This window comes from Syngnathus scovelli, chromosome 5, assembly GCF_024217435.2.
Source record: "Syngnathus scovelli strain Florida chromosome 5, RoL_Ssco_1.2, whole genome shotgun sequence".
Classification (NCBI taxonomy): domain Eukaryota; kingdom Metazoa; phylum Chordata; class Actinopteri; order Syngnathiformes; family Syngnathidae; genus Syngnathus; species Syngnathus scovelli.
In genome coordinates, this window is record NC_090851.1 from 6,199,692 (window position 1) to 6,217,394 (window position 17,703).

The 17,703-nt window shown below is 40.5% G+C and overlaps 3 protein-coding genes across 5 annotated transcripts; 1 reads left to right on the top strand and 2 right to left on the bottom strand.

The window, feature by feature from the left end:
- Window positions 1-12: 12 nt before the first annotated feature.
- On the top strand, window positions 13-4,004 carry lias (lipoic acid synthetase). Its single transcript, XM_049719776.1, has 11 exons — window positions 13-172; window positions 343-521; window positions 641-734; window positions 827-907; window positions 1,189-1,345; window positions 1,618-1,675; window positions 1,977-2,105; window positions 2,837-2,982; window positions 3,058-3,128; window positions 3,202-3,313; window positions 3,381-4,004. The coding sequence occupies exons 1-11, from the start codon at window positions 89-91 to the stop codon at window positions 3,443-3,445; spliced, it is 1,176 nt and encodes a 391-aa protein (XP_049575733.1). The 5' UTR covers window positions 13-88; the 3' UTR covers window positions 3,446-4,004.
- Window positions 4,005-4,090: 86 nt separating this feature from the next.
- ugdh (UDP-glucose 6-dehydrogenase) lies at window positions 4,091-11,601 on the bottom strand. 2 transcript variants are annotated; one of them, XM_049719771.1, is made up of 13 exons: window positions 11,433-11,601; window positions 10,574-10,735; window positions 9,547-9,648; window positions 9,255-9,455; window positions 8,979-9,176; window positions 8,627-8,774; window positions 8,151-8,207; window positions 5,655-5,749; window positions 5,453-5,583; window positions 5,036-5,175; window positions 4,874-4,965; window positions 4,684-4,794; window positions 4,091-4,586 (listed from the first exon to the last, which is right to left on the bottom strand). In XM_049719771.1, the coding sequence occupies exons 2-13, from the start codon at window positions 10,733-10,735 to the stop codon at window positions 4,476-4,478; spliced, it is 1,548 nt and encodes a 515-aa protein (XP_049575728.1). In that variant the 5' UTR covers window positions 11,433-11,601; the 3' UTR covers window positions 4,091-4,475. The 2 variants fall into 2 exon arrangements, with proteins under 2 accessions (XP_049575728.1, XP_049575729.1); XM_049719772.1 differs by lacking the exon at window positions 8,151-8,207.
- A 1,249-nt stretch (window positions 11,602-12,850) lies between these two features.
- map9 (microtubule-associated protein 9) lies at window positions 12,851-17,309 on the bottom strand. Of its 2 annotated transcripts, none has more exons than XM_049719768.2 (13): window positions 16,986-17,309; window positions 16,823-16,907; window positions 16,027-16,461; window positions 15,774-15,943; window positions 15,473-15,509; window positions 15,320-15,387; window positions 15,178-15,242; window positions 14,934-15,084; window positions 14,725-14,802; window positions 14,434-14,595; window positions 14,123-14,268; window positions 13,899-14,034; window positions 12,851-13,833 (listed from the first exon to the last, which is right to left on the bottom strand). In XM_049719768.2, exons 1-13 carry the CDS (start codon window positions 17,055-17,057, stop codon window positions 13,714-13,716), a joined length of 1,725 nt encoding a protein of 574 aa, XP_049575725.1. In that variant the 5' UTR covers window positions 17,058-17,309; the 3' UTR covers window positions 12,851-13,713. The 2 variants fall into 2 exon arrangements, with proteins under 2 accessions (XP_049575725.1, XP_049575726.1); XM_049719769.2 differs by having other exon boundaries at window positions 15,178-15,239; window positions 16,986-17,308.
- Between the last annotated feature and the right edge of the window lie 394 nt (window positions 17,310-17,703).

The window sequence follows — 17,703 nt, forward strand, 5'->3', positions numbered from 1 at the left end:
TTCTGGAGCCGTTACTTGAACGCAACATCAGACCAGAATAATCGCTCGTCGATGTGCTCGACACTGTCCAGGCCCGCAACTTGCTGTCATGGCGCTATTTAAGCAAAGCGTCGTTGTATTCTGCCGTTTCTCCGGCAATCGCCCATGGCTGGGAGCGACGAGTATCACACACGTCAGTACTTGATTTCAACACTGTAAAATGTATTCGTTTTGGAAACATTTTTATTCCTTCGATCGCTCCATTGGTTAGGCGCAGTTCCTCTGATCGGAGTAGCAAGGGCAAAGTTTCGTCTCGACTTTGTGCATCGCATTTGATTTATTTGAGATATTCCTTCTTTATAGGGCTACACGAACGGCATATCATCTGCGCCCAACTCCTCTCCGAGTCCGACTGATCGGAGCAAAGAGCTACTGAGCGATAATGAAGGCCCCACGCTGCAGGACTTCATTTCAGGGGAACTGTCCGATAAAGATCACTGGACAGAGTACAGAGGCAACTTGAAGAGGCAGAAAGGCGAGAGGTGAGTTTGTGTCTGTCACAATTGGACAACCCTATGCTGTTTACGTTTCAGACTATTAAAAAAAAAAAAACATCCTGCATTGCAACTAGTTTTTGTGTCAACACTGTCATTTTTTGTAGGCTTCGGTTGCCTCCTTGGCTGAAGACAGAAATTTCTATTGGGAAGAACTACAACAAACTGAAGAACTCTCTTAGAGACCTCAATCTTCACACTGTAAGCCACACAAAGTGTGAATTGCACTTTTTGTACATTAATCTACCACATATATGCACAAATTCAAATTGTGAATCGGTTCATTCCATCAGGTATGTGAGGAAGCCAGGTGTCCAAACATCGGCGAATGCTGGGGAGGAGGAGAGTACTCAACAGCCACAGCCACCATCATGGTCAGTTTGTACATGCAGTTAAAATCATCCATGTATAATGGATGTGCACGAAAAATAATTCAACGGCTGTCATGGGCTATCTCTAGCCAATCAGAAACTAGTAAGAGCAACAAAAAGCACACACATCAAACTAAATTGTCTTTTGAATACATTTCGTCACATTTGATGTGTGCACTGTTCTAGCACATAATCATTGTCCATTGAACTTCCATGATGAAATGTTTGCATTTTCAGGACCATTGTGATCTGTTATGTAATATTTCATTTCTTCTTATGATTAGCTGATGGGAGACACATGCACCCGTGGGTGCCGCTTTTGTTCTGTCAAGACTGCTCGCCTGCCGCCACCTCTGGACCCCGAAGAGCCTTACAATACAGCAAAGGCTATCGCAGCATGGGGGCTGGACTATGTGGTGCTCACATCTGTGGACAGAGATGGTAAGATTGGCTCCTAAATTCCCCAAGGTGGAGGCTTATGAGTGTTATCAAATGAAGCGAATGTTTTTTCTGTCAGGGTTTGGTAAAGGTTGCAAAGATGTTTGCAAACAGTTTCATTGGTTGCAAACAGTTCCATTGCCATCAAATTGTGAATTGAAAACATTCTTTGTGAGAAGAAAATCTGATTATATAAATGATTTAAAAATGCAACATCTAAGAGTTACAGTATTTCTCTTCAATATTCAAATCTCTTCATCATTTTATTTTTGTAGATATTGCTGACGGAGGCGCGGAACATTTTGCCAAGACTGTTTCTCACCTGAAGGAACGGTAAGCAGACTCCTTTAGGCTCCGTCATCTATCTCTTTCCTCAATTTCAAATGGCCTAGACCAGGTCACCAACATGGTGCTTGCAGGCGCCAGGTACCTCCCTAAAAATCACATGAGGAATCATTGTTAAAAACATGACTAAAAGTAAGAACATCATGCCATCAGCTATGGGAAGCGGAGTTATGCTCACATCATGCTAAAAAATATTTTAAAAAAGTTCAATAGATGCAGATGGATTGTAACAGAAATACTAGTGTCTTAAAACATGTTCCAAAGTATCCATGCTGTTTCCAACATGTAGGAACTCTGAAATCCTGGTTGAATGTCTGACACCTGATTTTCGGGGTGACCTTGCGGCAGTGGAAAAGATCGCCCTGTCAGGTCTGGATGTGTACGCGCACAACGTGGAGACGGTCCGTGAGCTGCAAAGGTATCACACTTGTATGCATTTGTTCAGGGTGGATGCACATTTTCACTTGACAACAGAAGTTAGTCATTTTTAAAACCTGTTTTCTACAGCTACTTAGTCATGCAAGATGAGCATTGTTTGTCTTTTAGTACCAGAAGAGATGCACAGTAAAATAGATGAATGACAATGGCGGTCAAATTAAGAGAAAAGCAGATCTTGTTTTTTCATTCCTTGTCATCCTCACACAATTTAAAAAAAAAAAAAAAAAACACAAGAATGATCTTTGCTATCAATTCACAGCACTATTGTCTTGTTCCACATTCTTGACTCTTCACATAAATTCCTTTTGTTAATTTTCAAAATTTTACACAAAATACAAAATTCAAATGATCAATCAGAAATGACAACCGAAAAAAAAACACACACTTTGAAAAGGGGGAAAAAAAATTGGTTCAGGCTGCTTTGCACTCCTTTGTTGGTCGTTGACCTGAGGTATGTTGCGGTTATGCGATATGCTGATGTTTGTCATGACATCTTGCACATTCATAGGTGTGCTCAGAAAAAAAAAAAGTCCAAAGAAAATGTCAATCTTGCCAAAAGCAATTCTTTTCTCTGGAATGAGGTCTAGTGAGGTAGACTTTCGTACATATTTGTGTAAAGGTGGAGCTTTTAAGGGGTAAAACCTTTTAGTACATATAATAAAAATATCTGCTTGTATACATTTGAATTATTTTCTCCCCCCCTAATTCTAGACACGTACGAGATCCTAGAGCCAACTTCGACCAATCTCTGAGCGTTCTGAAACACGCTAAAAAGGCAAATCCAGCGCTCCTTACCAAGACATCAATCATGCTGGGATTGGGAGAAACTGACCAACAAATTCACAATACACTGGCAGGTACGTGCTCAGGGAATGTGCCGTATTTCTCACGAGGTTATCATAGGTCGCAACTCTGTTTTGGTGATTTTGCAGAACTGCGTGAAGCTGCGGTAGATTGTCTGACACTGGGACAGTACATGCAACCCACTAAACGCCACCTAAAGGTTACGTACAGTCCAGAACAACTCAAATGACTTTGGATTCATATTAATGATGCCATTTTATGTGTGGCCTTAGGTGGATGAATATATCACTCCCGAGAAGTTTGCACACTGGGAGAAAGTTGGGAATGACATGGGCTTTGTTTACACTGCCAGTGGGCCGCTGGTTCGATCATCCTACAAAGCAGGTGAGAACTGAGGCTTGGAAGGTCATTAGTGAGATGACCTCAACTGCTTTGTCTGCACTCTCGACAGGAGAGTTCTTCCTGAAGAATTTGCTGAAGAAGAAAAAAGCAGAAGCAGCTGTCACAACAGACTGAATAGCAGCCTCTCTGCAAATGCTACACCAGCGCCATCATGCATTATTTCAAGCCACAGCCCAACTAACACAGGACACAGAACTTGATAAGAAAAGCACATGCTTACCTGAATGAAATAAACAACAGCAAGGGGGACCATCTATCATGAAAGTTTTTGAGATGATTAAAGAGAAGGCAAGCGGGGACGGGCCAGCAGGTATCCAGACAAGCACCCGGGTGTCGACCGTCTGCATTCTTTGCACTTCAGGGGCCGCTAATTGCATTCTTTGCACTAATTACATCCTGTCCCCATTCTTCAGGGGCACCTGATATTTTCTTTTTCAGCTATTTAAGGGGCACTTTGATACTTACTGCCACCATGGCTGCTGTTAGTTGGGTTATTTAATGACAATGCTTTGTAATATCTAAATTATTTATTGTATCTGATCACTGCTTGGATTTAAAATCTGTTATAATTTGCACACAAGTGTCTCCTATTTCAGATGGATGTTTATAATATACAAACTATCTTTGTACCTTAACTTCAGTTTCTCACGATTAAAACTTTTGAACCCCAAAAGTGTGAGAAAAGTGGTGTTATGTTTCAGATTCTTATTCTGATGAATTATTTCATTTTGAGACATTTGGGAATTTAACAATCACCTGTTTGGGAGTTGACATTTTATTGCATTGGCCCTTTGAGTCACGGATATAGCGGACACTTACAGCATTAGGATTTATAAAAAAAGTTAGAAATTGTCCTAAAAACAGTTGGAATGCGACTGTAAAAAAAAAAAACACTATTTCATGACATTCTTGATTTACATGTAAAACAGCTTGATAAATACTAGTGTATTCAATAAACTATTTGTGTGTTTGCAGAGGTGACCACAGTCAAAATTGGGACTGAAAACTGAACTCAATCGTCAGCCCATTACGGGCAGGAGTCGTAAGTCACATGGCTGGTCTGGCTTGTTTAGATTGTAAGGCAGGATTTGACAAGAGTCCAATCAAAAAAGTTGAAGGAGGAATGTGGTACGTGCCAACAGCCTTAGATTTTGTTTTTTTTGGCAGGAGGCTCGCTGGAAGTGATGCGAGGACATACAGCAGCAGGAGTGTAAGGGATTCGTGTTTCCGTCACTTTTTTCCCTATGGTCTCAATCTGCGGTGAGGAAAAAACATTTTTGCCATAAGATTCAGTTCAAGTTATAGTGGGTACCTCACATTTTGCACCGTATTGTATCACGCAAATGTATCACCTGGAAGCCAATGTCCTGGAGGTGTGCATGAAGGTGGTCCAGCAACCTGCGGCCGTCAAATATAAAGGCTGGCTTCAGCATCTTTTTGTAAATCTTCTCATAGTCCAGCTCCTGCGGTGACACGAGAGGGGTGACTAAACTCTTTCTTAAACTTTAGGCGGCAAGTAAAAAAAAAAAAGTGAATAATGACCTTAAACATGTCCCACTCGGTACAGATGACTAATGCATGCGCGCTCTGGCAAGCCTCGTAAGGGTCACTGGTCACAGTCACCAGCTCTGAAACTGAGTCAGCAATTTCTAGTTAGTTTTCAAAGTTATTTTTGCAGATAAAGTCATGTGGCATGCACTCTACCTCTTTCTGGCTTGTCCTCTGAGATGCTGGGGTGGGACAAGTCCTGAATGATTTGCTCTTTCAGAACTTTGGGGTCATAGATGAACAGCTTGGCCCCTTCATCCATCAGATATTTGGAAATGTAGATACTGGATGACTCTCTGAGGACCACAAAAAATGCTCAAGGAAGGAAAAACCCCCAATATGGAGTCCCTAGTGGCGGTTGATTGTATTGCAGGCAGTAGAATTCCACCATCGTCAATTAAATAATTATCTAATTATCTAATTAACTAATTATAATTAAATAACTTTCACAAATTTGATCATTAATTACCTTCCATTTCCTACAAGGTAGAAAGTTTTCCCACAGTCAGACGCATAATGACAAGTTAATGATTCACGTAAGAATGTTTACAAGGGCGTAGGTAGAGAACCAACCTTGTGTCGCCCGTGTCTTTTTTGAAAGAGAAGCCGAGCAGAGCGATTTTTTTGCCTGACACCGTGTTGAAGAGGCAGTCAATGATTCTGCAGGCAAAGCGCCGCCTTTGGTACTCATTCATGTCTATCACCTGCGGAACAAGAATAAAAAAACATCCAAGATTCATATACAGTACGCCATTAGAAGCTTTGCTGTCCTCACCTGTTGCCAATAGGAAGCCACCTCAGGCAGGTTGAGGGCCTCACACAGATAAACCAGATTGAGCACATCCTTCTGGAAACAGCTTCCACCAAAACCTGGAAAAGGGAGACAAAATGTTTAAAAGCTTTACAATTGAAATAAAGTATGGAACAATCTCACACTATTTCTAATATGGAAAAACTTTTCAAATTTGAAGAACGTCAAAGTCAGCAGGCGTCATAGAACCCACAAGAGATTGCAAGAGACCTTGGAGCTGGTGTGTCACTCAGTTTTATTACAGGAGATACTTTAATTGTGCTTTTCCTCAGAAGGCTTTTCCTCAGAAGGCTTTTGTGACGGTGAAGCCATAAAAAGTCAAAGTCTAGAAACAGCAAATTGATGGGTACCTAGTTTTGAAAGCAGAAGTCAAGGAAAATAGTTTGCTCAGCTATTGTTCAATTTGTTTTAAAAAGTGGCTTGGGAACAAGAACAAAAAAAAAATACGAGCACAATCATAACGCTATTAAATTTGAGGACAAACTGAAATTTTGGTACCCATTTTAGTAGGAAACAGGAAGCAAACAAATATATGCTTTAGCGGGCTACAGCAAATCACGTGGCAGGTACATTCCATGACAGGTGTCAACATACCATTTCTGTTTTTGTTCCTCCATTGGAAACAATGGAACTTGAATTACCAGTAATTTTCACAACGGCCAAAATGTCACGATCATGTAACCTGTATCATTTTATGTCATTCTTGAACAACCTTAAGGGGAATACATCAGTTGAAACTCACGTAACTTTACTGATGAATGAGGCGTGGCGTTGCAACACAACAATAAAGAAGTGAATCACAGTACTTTAAAATGTTCAACAGTAAAAGCACTTCTTTGATGAGCGAAAATTGGTAAGCTAACAAACAGGTGAGGCCTCTAAATGTGTACATCTTCACTGTCTCACGCGTCTAATGGCTGCCAACTCCTGCATGGCTCCGACAAGCACGGCAATTAAGCTGCAAGTCACGCAATAGATTTGAATAATTGACTAAGCTGTCACTTATTTTGTCGACTATGCTACCGGTACATATGAAAGCAATTTGGAAAAGACCCTTGGAAGACCATCATCTCAGATGTGGTTAGATTTGAAGTCAAGTTAGAGTATCTTGACTCAACTTTGTCTCAGACGGAGATTTTAAAGACTGAATTTGGCAGGGTCATTATTTACAAGACCTTTTTTCTCCCACAATGCACATTTTTCCTACAACAATAATGACCCCCTAACCCGATTGCCTCGGCCAAATAGGATAGACAGATGCGTGGTCGTTGAGTTTACTGTAATGAAAGTTATTTGATTTTACTAGCTCACTTGCTCTCTTGCATTCTTTCTTTTTCAGCCTGGGGAAAAAACATGGTGAAGCATTTATCTTAAAGGGGAAGTCAACCCCAAAGTTTTCTTTCTTCTCCTTGTGTTTTATACGCCCCGGCCAGTCTAAACACATCAATCTGAATAATATTGTGTTTGTGGGATAGCAATTTAGCAGCAATTATCTCCTGTTTTGGCCATTTTGTCACTTGCTGTCGACTGAAAATGACACCAGTGTTACCTTGCTGTCTGAGTTTGGTCATGTGACCTTTGCAATTTTAGCTGTGGGTGGTCGTTACCTGAGCAACTGTGATGTCATTTTCAATCGGCAGCAAGATGGACTTTGCTGCTTAATTCATATTGCACAAACGCAATATGAATCAGAAAATAGTAATTGGACCGTTGGGGCTGAACAGAAAATATTGTTAAGAAAATTTGGGGCTTGACCTCGTCTTTAACAAGGGCAAAACATCGAAACACTTCCCTTAGCGCCAATACCCAGAGCAGTGTCACCGCGTTGGAATTAATACAAACAGTTGTCTATAAAATGCCAGGAGAGTGTAAAGTTACCACTTTTATTGGTAGTCAAATATGTGCTTTTAATTGGAGGCAACGGTTTGTAATCCTGTAATCATTTTATATAGATTTGAAAGATTACTGAACAAAAATATGTACAGTCGTTGAAACAACCCATTATTGTAGTTCATCTGACCCAGCATTTGGGGACAATATACAGCCATGGGGAAAAAAAAAAAAAAAAAGACAGCACCCTTGTTTCTCCAGTTCCCTATTCATCTAAAATGCTCCATACACCTAAACATACATTTGTTTGGAGAAAAGAAATTGAAAAAAAGCTCATGGGATTTGAATTTAAGAGTAGTCTTTTCTTCTGTCATTTAGTCATTTGATACATTTAGTGGCGCTAGACATTAAAATGAACAAGAAATTGAAGAAAATACAGTGGCCTCTTTTTTCCATAGCTGTATAACACAGATTTGATCAAGGATTTGGGTAAAATATTTAACTCACCTGTTTAGTTAAAATCGACTAATCCATCCTGCTGGGTCAAATTAACTACTACCAAGCCGCTTGGGTTAAAAAACTAAAACATTTGGGTTATTTTTAACCCAACCCTTTTCTATTTGTACTTACCCGATTCTGACTTATCTGGTGTGGTGTCGAGTTGAACGTCATAGCCGAAATTAGTGGCTGCACATGAACGTCGAATCGATCGTTTATAAAGGTGTCAACCTCCTTTGATTTTAATGACGTGTTTCAGTAAACAACGAAGCTGATGCACAATTTTCAAACAGCTCAACTCTTGGCTGTGTCACGTCACTGCAATATTTGAAATACTTTTGATGTTTAACACATCTGACCTTTAGTGCCAGGGTGTGCATGTTTTCCACATCTCCCCCATCCAACACATCTGATTGAAATGATCCGGATTGTTATCAGGCCCCTTTCGAGCTTGCGAATGAGCTGCTCATTTTAATCAATGATCGAGATGTGTAAAACAGGCAGCACAGCGGCACTCGGGGTCCGGATATGGACTTACCTGCTTTAGCCAAAATAATAATACATTTATAACGGTTGTTTTAAAGAGTTCATAGCGCTGCCTCTCTTACCCACGCTGGCTTTGAGAAACTTGCTCCCTATTCTCTGGTCCATGCCAATGGCCGTGGCGACCTCCTCCACGTCGGCCCCGGTGGCCTCGCACAACGCACTGATACTGTTAATGCTGCTGATTCGCTGCGCCAGGAATGCATTGGCTGCCTGCATGGACCAAATTATATGAAATTAATACAAAAATGCAAATATATCACTACCAAGTCAGATTTTCTGTTAGCCGGGCAAGAGTAGAGTTTCAAACAATGAATCTCTGAACTGCGAGGCAGACATTCTTACCAATCCTCCACCGTGCTATCTCACTTTAACTCTATTCTTATTATTTACAATTATTATTAGCCCTGGACGCACCAGTTTGGACAGCTCTGACGACCACGTATTGGTGGTGATGATTCTGGCCTTGGGCACCCAGTGTTCATACACGGCACATAAAGCTCTGATAGCCCTTTGACCCTCTGCTGTCTCATCTCCACCAATCAGGACGCGGTCGGGTTCCTTCAGATTTTTCACTGCCGTTCCCTCCGCAAGAAACTCCGGGTTGGACAGCACCTGAAGCAGAGGGGCATCGTGAAAAGGTAGGAGAGCAGAACACGGACTTTCATTTTTAATGTTAGTAATAATACACACATGTAGGTTGAGGCTGGGCTTGGTGTTGGCGTCGAAGATCTGTCGAATACTCTCAGCAGCTCGTACAGGGACAGTGCTCTTTTCTGTGACAATCTTGTAGCCATCAGACACCTGCACAATCCTCCTAGCGCAAGCTTCAATGAACTTGAGGTCTGCGGCACGGCCCTTCCCCATGCCGTAGGTCTTGGTGGGTGTGTTTACCTACAATATCATTCTTTTTAGTTTGAAGTGAAGTGGAGAGGCTGAGATTTATTTGCGCGTGGGTGTGTGCGAGCGTGACTGGAGAACTCACAGAGATAAAAACAAGGTCAGCGTCCTTGATGGCTGAGTCAATGTCTGTGGAAAAAAATAAGTTCTTCCCCCTGCATGATTCGACCACATCTTTGAGGCCAGGCTGTGGGGAGAGAACAATTTGGTGAATGAGGCGTCACAACCTCGCATTCGTCACGATGATGTAAGAGAAACGAGCCATCTGGAACTGTTTCACCCCCCACCCTCGGTGTTGCAATATTCTGGTCACAAATGGTTGCATGTCGACGATTGCTCAACTGAAGCCCCTCTAAAAATTCTGCCCAGCTCACTATTTATGACCACACCCAGCAACCAGGATGAGCTGAGACCTTTCAAATCGGGCAAGGCAATAAAGGAAGCTTGGCGTGCAGCCTCTTATCAGTTGGTGACCTGAATGCCACTCAAATTAATGACTAAACAAACCTCACCAGGCGGCTTATTGTATAGCTCTTGATGCCACCACACCCTTTTCCCAAGAAAGCCCAACACTGTAAAGGTGGTCCAATTTAGAGTTCAAATAAAATTTCTAACCAAATCTGGAAGTCCAAAGCCTCATCATGTGAGAATAAATCAGTGAGCCTCGAAAATCACGGTGCATTTTTACCTGATTAATGCCACTATAGTATTAGGCTGGAGTTAACATTGATTAGCTCAGCTTTATTACTTGGTGTCTGTCTTTTTATCACCATGGGATAGTGAGAAACGTAATTTCAATTCCTTTGTATGGTACTACATGAGAAAAAAAAAATCGACTATAAAACAGAGGATTTATTTCTTTATTTTGAAGAATGGAAGTAAAACCCATGCAAAAATATTTTACTAACACAAATGTGTTTGTATAAAATGTGTTGTAATTTCTAAACCATTCACCTGATTTGGATGTAACTATCCCCAAATAAAAGCTGGGTGTCTCTACTTAAAGCACATATTGAATGTTTCATTTGTACAGCGCTGCAATGCCACATTTTTTCACGCATGCACAGTGGCGAGTTACACTGCAATGAAATGAAATAAAGTTGACACCATACCTCGTATATGGGAAGCGTGTCTGAGTTCCAGGCTTTGATTCGGGACTCGTTGACATCAACGACAGTCACTATGATTTCTGGACACATTTGTGCAATCACACTGCATGTTGGGCCTCCCACATAGCCAGCACCGATGCAACAAATCCTCTTTATTTGGAACATCTGCATATGGATAGGGGGTGTAATTGGGACAAAAGGGGTTAGCATTTCATTTCCAGCATCCAATGAAGGTACAATTGGTATTGTGACACAGTAGACGCAATACTACTGCTGCTGTGGAGTTCCACTCTGCCAGCAAACTGGATACAGTGCCTATACTGTGTGAGGGCTTTCGATTTTGTTCTATGTTGAACCTATTTTTTTTATAATCAGCAAAAAAACATTTTATATCCACTTTAACATGTTGTCATTGAGGAAACTTGGACGACTTGTAATGACTTGACTTTAGTGGGGACTCGACTTGACTTGAGACTTAATGCTTGCACTAAAATCCCACCACCAGTTCCAGTCGAACCGTGATAGCCAGTTCAGATAAAGACCCTTTCATTCCACTTCAACGCTCCACTCACACACACACATACACCTTCCTGCAATACAAACCGCTAGTCAAGTACCACGGATTAGCAACACATCACCCGGGCCGGTTCATAGTAACATGTCCAGTCAATGATAAATCTGAGGTGAATAACCGGCTATCTTGCTTAACGCAAGTTTAATTTAACCCTCTGCCAACACGACACCCAACTTCAGGAAATTCTTTAGCTTCTCTTCTGCAAAGTGTCTCAAAGATACACTGGACGCGATGAAAGCGATTCACCCGAGGAACACTAATTCATTAAAAAGGGAGTAATCATCTTACCTTCGAAAGGGTTGTGAACAAGTCGACCGCTTCAATCCTTGTTTCCACTGATGAGACGCGGCTCTGTCAGCGTAGTAACATTTAATGTGACGTACAACAACTCACGTAGGCACGCAAGCTTCCGGTGTGTGGATTTTCAGCGTAAAAGCGTTATCCTTTCGAGACGTACAAAAAATAAAAAGCTATACGATGGACACAGAAATCAAATATATCGCTCATTAATAACTGGCAGAATGGAAACAAAAATGAAAAGAAAAAAACGTATTGCCAAGAGTATAAGTACTGGCAAGTAGAACAGGTATGTTTGGATTTTTTAAAGCTTAATCTTAAACAATAATTGTAATTATGGGTTTGTTCAGACGTGAACTGTGAGAAAGTCACACCCTGTTAATGCCTCTTATGCATTACATGTTTTATATACATGTAATAAAGTAAATGTTCTGCATTTAATATTAATATTTATAAATTAAGGGCTAAGTTCAGTAACAGGTGGATTGTTTTTCCTCAAACAGTATAGCTATAAATTATAACACATGGCAGAATCCAGAATCCAATTGAAGTACTTATTCATTCAAGTGTATGAGGCACCCTGGGATTGCCACGATTTTGAGGAAATAAAGTAGTGTGACTGTATTAAAACAAAAGTGAGTCATCCATTCCAACGCGTGTCATATTTTGCTCACATCATGTAGAGAAATCAAACTTAATATAAAGTATTAAAAGCATAATCATGCTCTTTTTAGTGCGTTTAAGAAGCATTTGCTGTTTAGTTCAGTTTATGTGCCATCTATATTTCCTTGTGTACAACTCTACCTCAAATGTTTCACATATGGTTTTAATTTGCCTCCCCTCCCTTGTGTATAAAACGTAATATTTCCTTTCCCATGATGAATGACGTTTTTACACTCATAATTTGCCTCGCCCTTTGTGTCACAACATTCAGACAGTTCTAGTGAGCCAGACTTTTTGCTCCACCCTGTGTGATTTCTGAAGTTGTCTGAATTTCACGTGTACCATACTTGGACTGACATTTCAACTCATGCCGACAGTGAAGCATGGCGGTGGTAGCAACTAGTATTGGGGTTAATTGTATTAAGCAAAATGGGTTAATTCTGAGTTTGCTACTTAGTCAACTTCAAATAGCTCAACTCATCTTGCTGATGCTTTTGTAACCCAGCCCAACATTCTTTAGGTCAACAACTTTGTGACATCTTTTGACACCTCTTTAGTCTTGCAGACGGTAGTACATTGATGGGAAAGTTAGGAATTGATTTGTTGAGCAAGTCATGGTCATTGGTTGACATTGGCGCAAAGTTGTGTACCATGGTCACTGGCCTAACTGTGGAAGCTAAAACTCAAGCTTACAAAAGCAAAATCCTACCCTCATTTCACTTCCTATGATTCAGTACAGCCAACACTTTTGAAGATCAAAGTCTGTTTTATTGTTAATTCCTTCACTTGTACCAGACATACAAAGGAATGGGGGGAAAATCTGTTTGTTGTTTATACAACATAGTCAAGTCATTGTACCCTGCTGTCCTAAACTGAGACATGTTATTCATGTCATTTTCTTACGCCTAACTCACACCAGCTGCGGAACTGCGGCGTTCCGTATTCTTCGCGGAAGATCGTGACAGCAATTTACACTTGCTGCAAACGGCGGCTACGTTGTGTCTTTGTAAAGTATCCGCCCATGAGACCGCCAATAGCCATCCTTTCGCTCACATTGACAAGCTTTTGGGACGTAATTTTCGGGACATTGGCTCTTCTACCATGGATAGGTTATTTTGTTGTATGTTTAATTTATTCCAGGCTCATTTTTTTGCCATTTAAATGTCCAATTTATGCCAATCTTTGAAATGGAAGGTCTGTAGGTTGTAGATATGTGGTGTTTTCATATATTAAAGACCGCAACGCAGCCGTTCAGCACCCGGTGTGAATTAGGCGTTACACTTTGGTAAAGAGAATAAACAAACATGAAATGACAAAAATTCTAACTACAAAACCGACCAGCACGCTCCTCACTGTCATATGATGCTACTCTAATCCATTTCTGTACTCTATTACTTTCCATTCTTCACTAATATGAAAATCATGAAGAAAATGCAATATTTTCTATTCTACATTTTCAAATGCCCACACATGCATCCTTCACCAGTTTTCGGTGGCCTATTCCAGCTTCACTCTCGGTCGGACTTGCCACCTGCCACTCACAGCGCATTTCCATGAAACTATTTGAACGACGCACGGACATTCCGTGTTTCAAATTTAGTTATTTGAGTTATTTGCGAAATTGAATGGTTTTATTGGGAGGACTCCATGGTGGGGGCGGACTGTCTCGAAGTATCACTTGGATACGCCTTTCCTCTCTCTGACGCTTTTGTTGCATATCCTTCTTTGCCTGTTTGGGAATTGAAAATTAAATAGAAAATAGGATCAATCATGCAATTAAGGAACTGTACTTACCAGCCACTGTTCAAATGTCTCTATCGCCATTTTATCCTTCTCCTCTTGGATATATTGATGCTCCTCTGCTTTATTTCTGCTCTCCAGGCATTCTGTCGAGACTCTTTTGGACAGGGCATCAGTCTTCTTTTCGCACCTGGGGAAATGATCACATGGTTGACAAGTTAATGATGTCGCTTGCTTAAACTAGTAGGTACAGCTAAAGGGCAATGCTTTGGACTTACCAGTTAGAAAAAGCAGATTTGCTGTCTTTCTTTCGTTCTTCCTCTTCCTTCTGTTTCTTCAGTGCAAGTTTCCTTTCAGCGGCTCTTTGCTGTTGATACTTTTCTCTGAGTAATTCGTCATGCTCACGCTTCCATCGATAAAATACCTGCCATGGCATAATTTAGACAATCATTTTGAAGCATAAACCTAATTTTCAATAATCTGATGAACTTGCTTTCCGAAATTTAGAGCTTGCTGCCTGTTTGTTGCCTTTACTTTTGTTTTTAGTGTAAGTCAAGCTCTATTGCAGTGATTCTTAAAACATTCGTACCTGTTCGGCTGCTTTCCTTTTTTCCTGAACCTCTTCCACCGCTCTTTGCTCTTTGCTCATCTTATGTTTGTCTTTCTTTGTTTTTGCTTTGAGCAGCTCATTTTTCTTTGCTTTCCAAGCCTCATATGAAGCGGCGGCATCTTTCTTCTTTTCTTCTTCTCTCTGTTTGGTTTGGGGCAATAAAGTCAGCCGTGTGTATCAAATGAAAACATTGACTACGATTTGGTTTTACCGTAGTTTGGAAGGGATGGTCCACTGTGCTGAGAGGCTCTTATCTTCTCAGCTGCTCACCTTTTTGTTTTGCTCTTGCAGAAGCTTCTCTTTGTTTAAGTTCTCAGAGGACTTTTCCTTTTTCTTTCTGAGCCATTCCTTGGGGGAGTACAAAAAAGATTTTACATGACTGGCATGAACTATACAGATACCTTCTTCTGAAACGAATACAAATGTAATGTGCACCAGGTATCTTTTGAAGGCAAGACCCTTGTTATTGTCCCACTGACCTGGTAAACAGTTGCCCTGATGTAATCGGCACCTTGTGGTTGACAATCTTGGGAAATCTTACTATCCAGAATTTTGAGAGTTCCCAGATATTTGGATTCGACCTTCTTGTTGTATGCAGTGCTGGGTCTCTGAGACTGAGAACTAGATGCTCTGAATGGCAGGAAACAAAAGACACTGAAGTCACAAAACATTTTTCCCCCCACAAATATAAAGGCAAACAGTAGGTCAGGTAACATTACTGACCTAATATCAGATTTGTTTTGAACTTGAGTGACCTGAGCAATGGTGTGATCTCCCGACTCTTCCTGCTTAAGAAAGAGTAACCTTCTTAATAAGAAAATAAAAACATGTATCTAGCAGGATCCTCACAAAAGAAACATCTTACATTAGCCTCTTTCACGAATGTGGTGTGTGCCAGCTCTTGTCCATTGGTGTCACCTACAGTGACGTCATCTAAAAACAACAGAAAAAGAAATACAAATCATGCTGCCTAATACATAATAAATGAATAATTTGGTGATGATGTTCGAGTGCTCACTTGAAACGCATGAATCAGCACAGCATCCATCTGTCAACTAACAAGGACAACAACACACATGACATGGTATTTTTGAATAACATTAATGTGTTATATTAATTTATCAGTGTTTATCAGCAATACACATTTGATATCTTAAAAAAAGGACTTCAGTCATTATATGAATTCTTATTTTAGTTGCATTATTGCACTGCTTGGGGCTTCCTAATATTTTGTAAATGTTAGAAACAGGAAGGTGAGTAGGTCAGATGATGATAGAGGACAGGTAACATTGTGTAATGTAAGATATGAAATGACGCACTTGGGGACTGCGGCTCCTTGTTGGGATCCTCTCAGATGAGATGTGAGTGACGTTGCATATATTGGCAGCAAGTGGGCCTGATGGAGAATTTTCGTTTTTCTCTGTCACACGGATGTTCAATCCCATAGTTCTTTGTCTCGGTTTGGGTTTGGGAGTCTCCTGCTGGATACCTACATATGTACGCATAGGAAGAACTGGTGAGCGTGTGCGTATTTAATTGTAAAGCATTTGTTCTAAAATGTAATAAACTCACCAGCAGTTGGCACACATTTAAGGTCAGGTTCCAATGAAGACCGGAAGCTTTCATTACAAAATGTCTCTCTACTCGTGTCTGCTCTACTATCAAGCTGAATAGGCGTTGGAGATGTACTGCTGTGGAAGGGTAAAGGCAAGTCTGGAGGAACATCATCTGACTGGGATAATAGTAATGTACTGGAGTTATCCCGTATGTCATCTTCATTAGATAACTGACATCTGGTTGTAACCTCATGTTCACTCGGTGGGGCAAACGTATCTGCCTCAAAAGAAATTCTTTTAAGAGATTTCAAGAAGGAACTCTTTTTTGTCCCTTGTGTTTCGTCATCATCATCATCAGAGAAGACAAAGTCGTTGATTCTGCTTTTCGTCTTGCTGGCTTTGAATGCATCAGACCTAGTTTTTCTTGTTTTAAGAAGGGTGTCCAAAAAATCTGTGGCAAACAGAAAATTTAAAATTGATTGTTTCGTTTATTACATCGATTAGCATGTCAAAACCAAAACTCTTCTAGCTAGTGAACTGTTGCTGACTAAGAGCATATCGTTTGGGAATTGGGCATGCAGTATTACAATGTCTTTAATCATCTGTTATAACCGTTTCAACAATGGAATGATATCAATACGTCCAATAAACAGTGTGCTTAGGAGCCTGTTTTGGCAGTGTTGTTGCATGTTTTCATTAATCTGACATAGTGAGGACTTCGTGGGCAAAAATACGGCAAAGGAAGCTGGAATAACCACTTAACAATTTAATCCTACTTAAATATGTTAACTGTTTTATTCATTAGGTCTTACCGTCACCAGCCTCATCCAAATCTTCTGAATACAAAAATTGTGTTTTTTTTCTAGCTCGAACTGTGAGAGCAGCTTCAAGTTCATCCTGCAGACACAGCAACTCTGTTAAATCGCCCGAATCGATTATCCATACGAGGTATTCAAAGAATACTGCAACATTTACCTGGAACGTTGTTCTCTTTGTTGTTTTAGGACTTTGCGAGTAAGCAAGAGTGTCGAATGCTTCAGTCGTCATGTCTGAAACTATAAGCAGGCTTAATAGCTAGGACTTAGCATGTTCGCTACTTTTGCTAACAGCAACAAGTAGCCACAGAGCACCAATAGTTGCTGATTTAAATGATCACCATTATCACGTTGTATAGTCGTTTCTGCCAAAAGTTGTTGTTTTGAGCTAATTAAAGGTAATGCTGCCACAACCCTAAACCCACGATGGAAATGCCTTTTTTGTTTACGGTAACCTATGGAGACACCGTTTCCGGTTTCTCGATGCGCATGCGCGTTACATTTTCAGTAATAGTACTTATGACGGCTTTAATGGCGTCACGTGTATTTAAATGACGGTCCAATGATCTAATAAGACTTTAACGCGGTTTAATAGTGAAATACTAGTACTAACGTCACAGTGTGGACATACTGCAAACCTGGATTAAATTATAAAATAACACTATTTTGCATGATCATTTGATTTTATATATTCTTATCATAACAATGGCGGCAGTGGAACCTGCAACCACCACACTGGAGTGTGTGGACCAGTATATGCTACATGAAACTGTAAAAAATCGGGATCTGACAGAAGTTATTTTAGTAATCTTTGCTAAATAAATTGACTCTGATGACGTTTGTGGACATCCTGTAATTGCCATTGACACACAATGAAC

Coding starts and splice junctions, on each gene's coding strand:
- lias (XM_049719776.1), top strand. CDS start 89: ATGGCGCTATTTAAGCAAAGCGTCGTTGTATTCTGCCGTTTCTCCGGC. Junction 908..1,188: donor CAGCCACAGCCACCATCATG/GTCAGTTTGTAC, acceptor TCTTATGATTAG/CTGATGGGAGACACATGCAC. Junction 3,314..3,380: donor TCGATCATCCTACAAAGCAG/GTGAGAACTGAG, acceptor CACTCTCGACAG/GAGAGTTCTTCCTGAAGAAT.
- ugdh (XM_049719771.1), bottom strand. CDS start 10,735: ATGTTCCAAATAAAGAGGATTTGTTGCATCGGTGCTGGCTATGTGGGA. Junction 9,456..9,546: donor CTGACCTTGTTTTTATCTCT/GTGAGTTCTCCA, acceptor ATGATATTGTAG/GTAAACACACCCACCAAGAC. Junction 4,795..4,873: donor CCGAGTGGGACATGTTTAAG/GTCATTATTCAC, acceptor GTGTCACCGCAG/GAGCTGGACTATGAGAAGAT.
- map9 (XM_049719768.2), bottom strand. CDS start 17,057: ATGACGACTGAAGCATTCGACACTCTTGCTTACTCGCAAAGTCCTAAA. Junction 15,510..15,773: donor CAAGGAGCCGCAGTCCCCAA/GTGCGTCATTTC, acceptor TGTCCTTGTTAG/TTGACAGATGGATGCTGTGC. Junction 15,243..15,319: donor CATTCGTGAAAGAGGCTAAT/GTAAGATGTTTC, acceptor CTCTTTCTTAAG/CAGGAAGAGTCGGGAGATCA.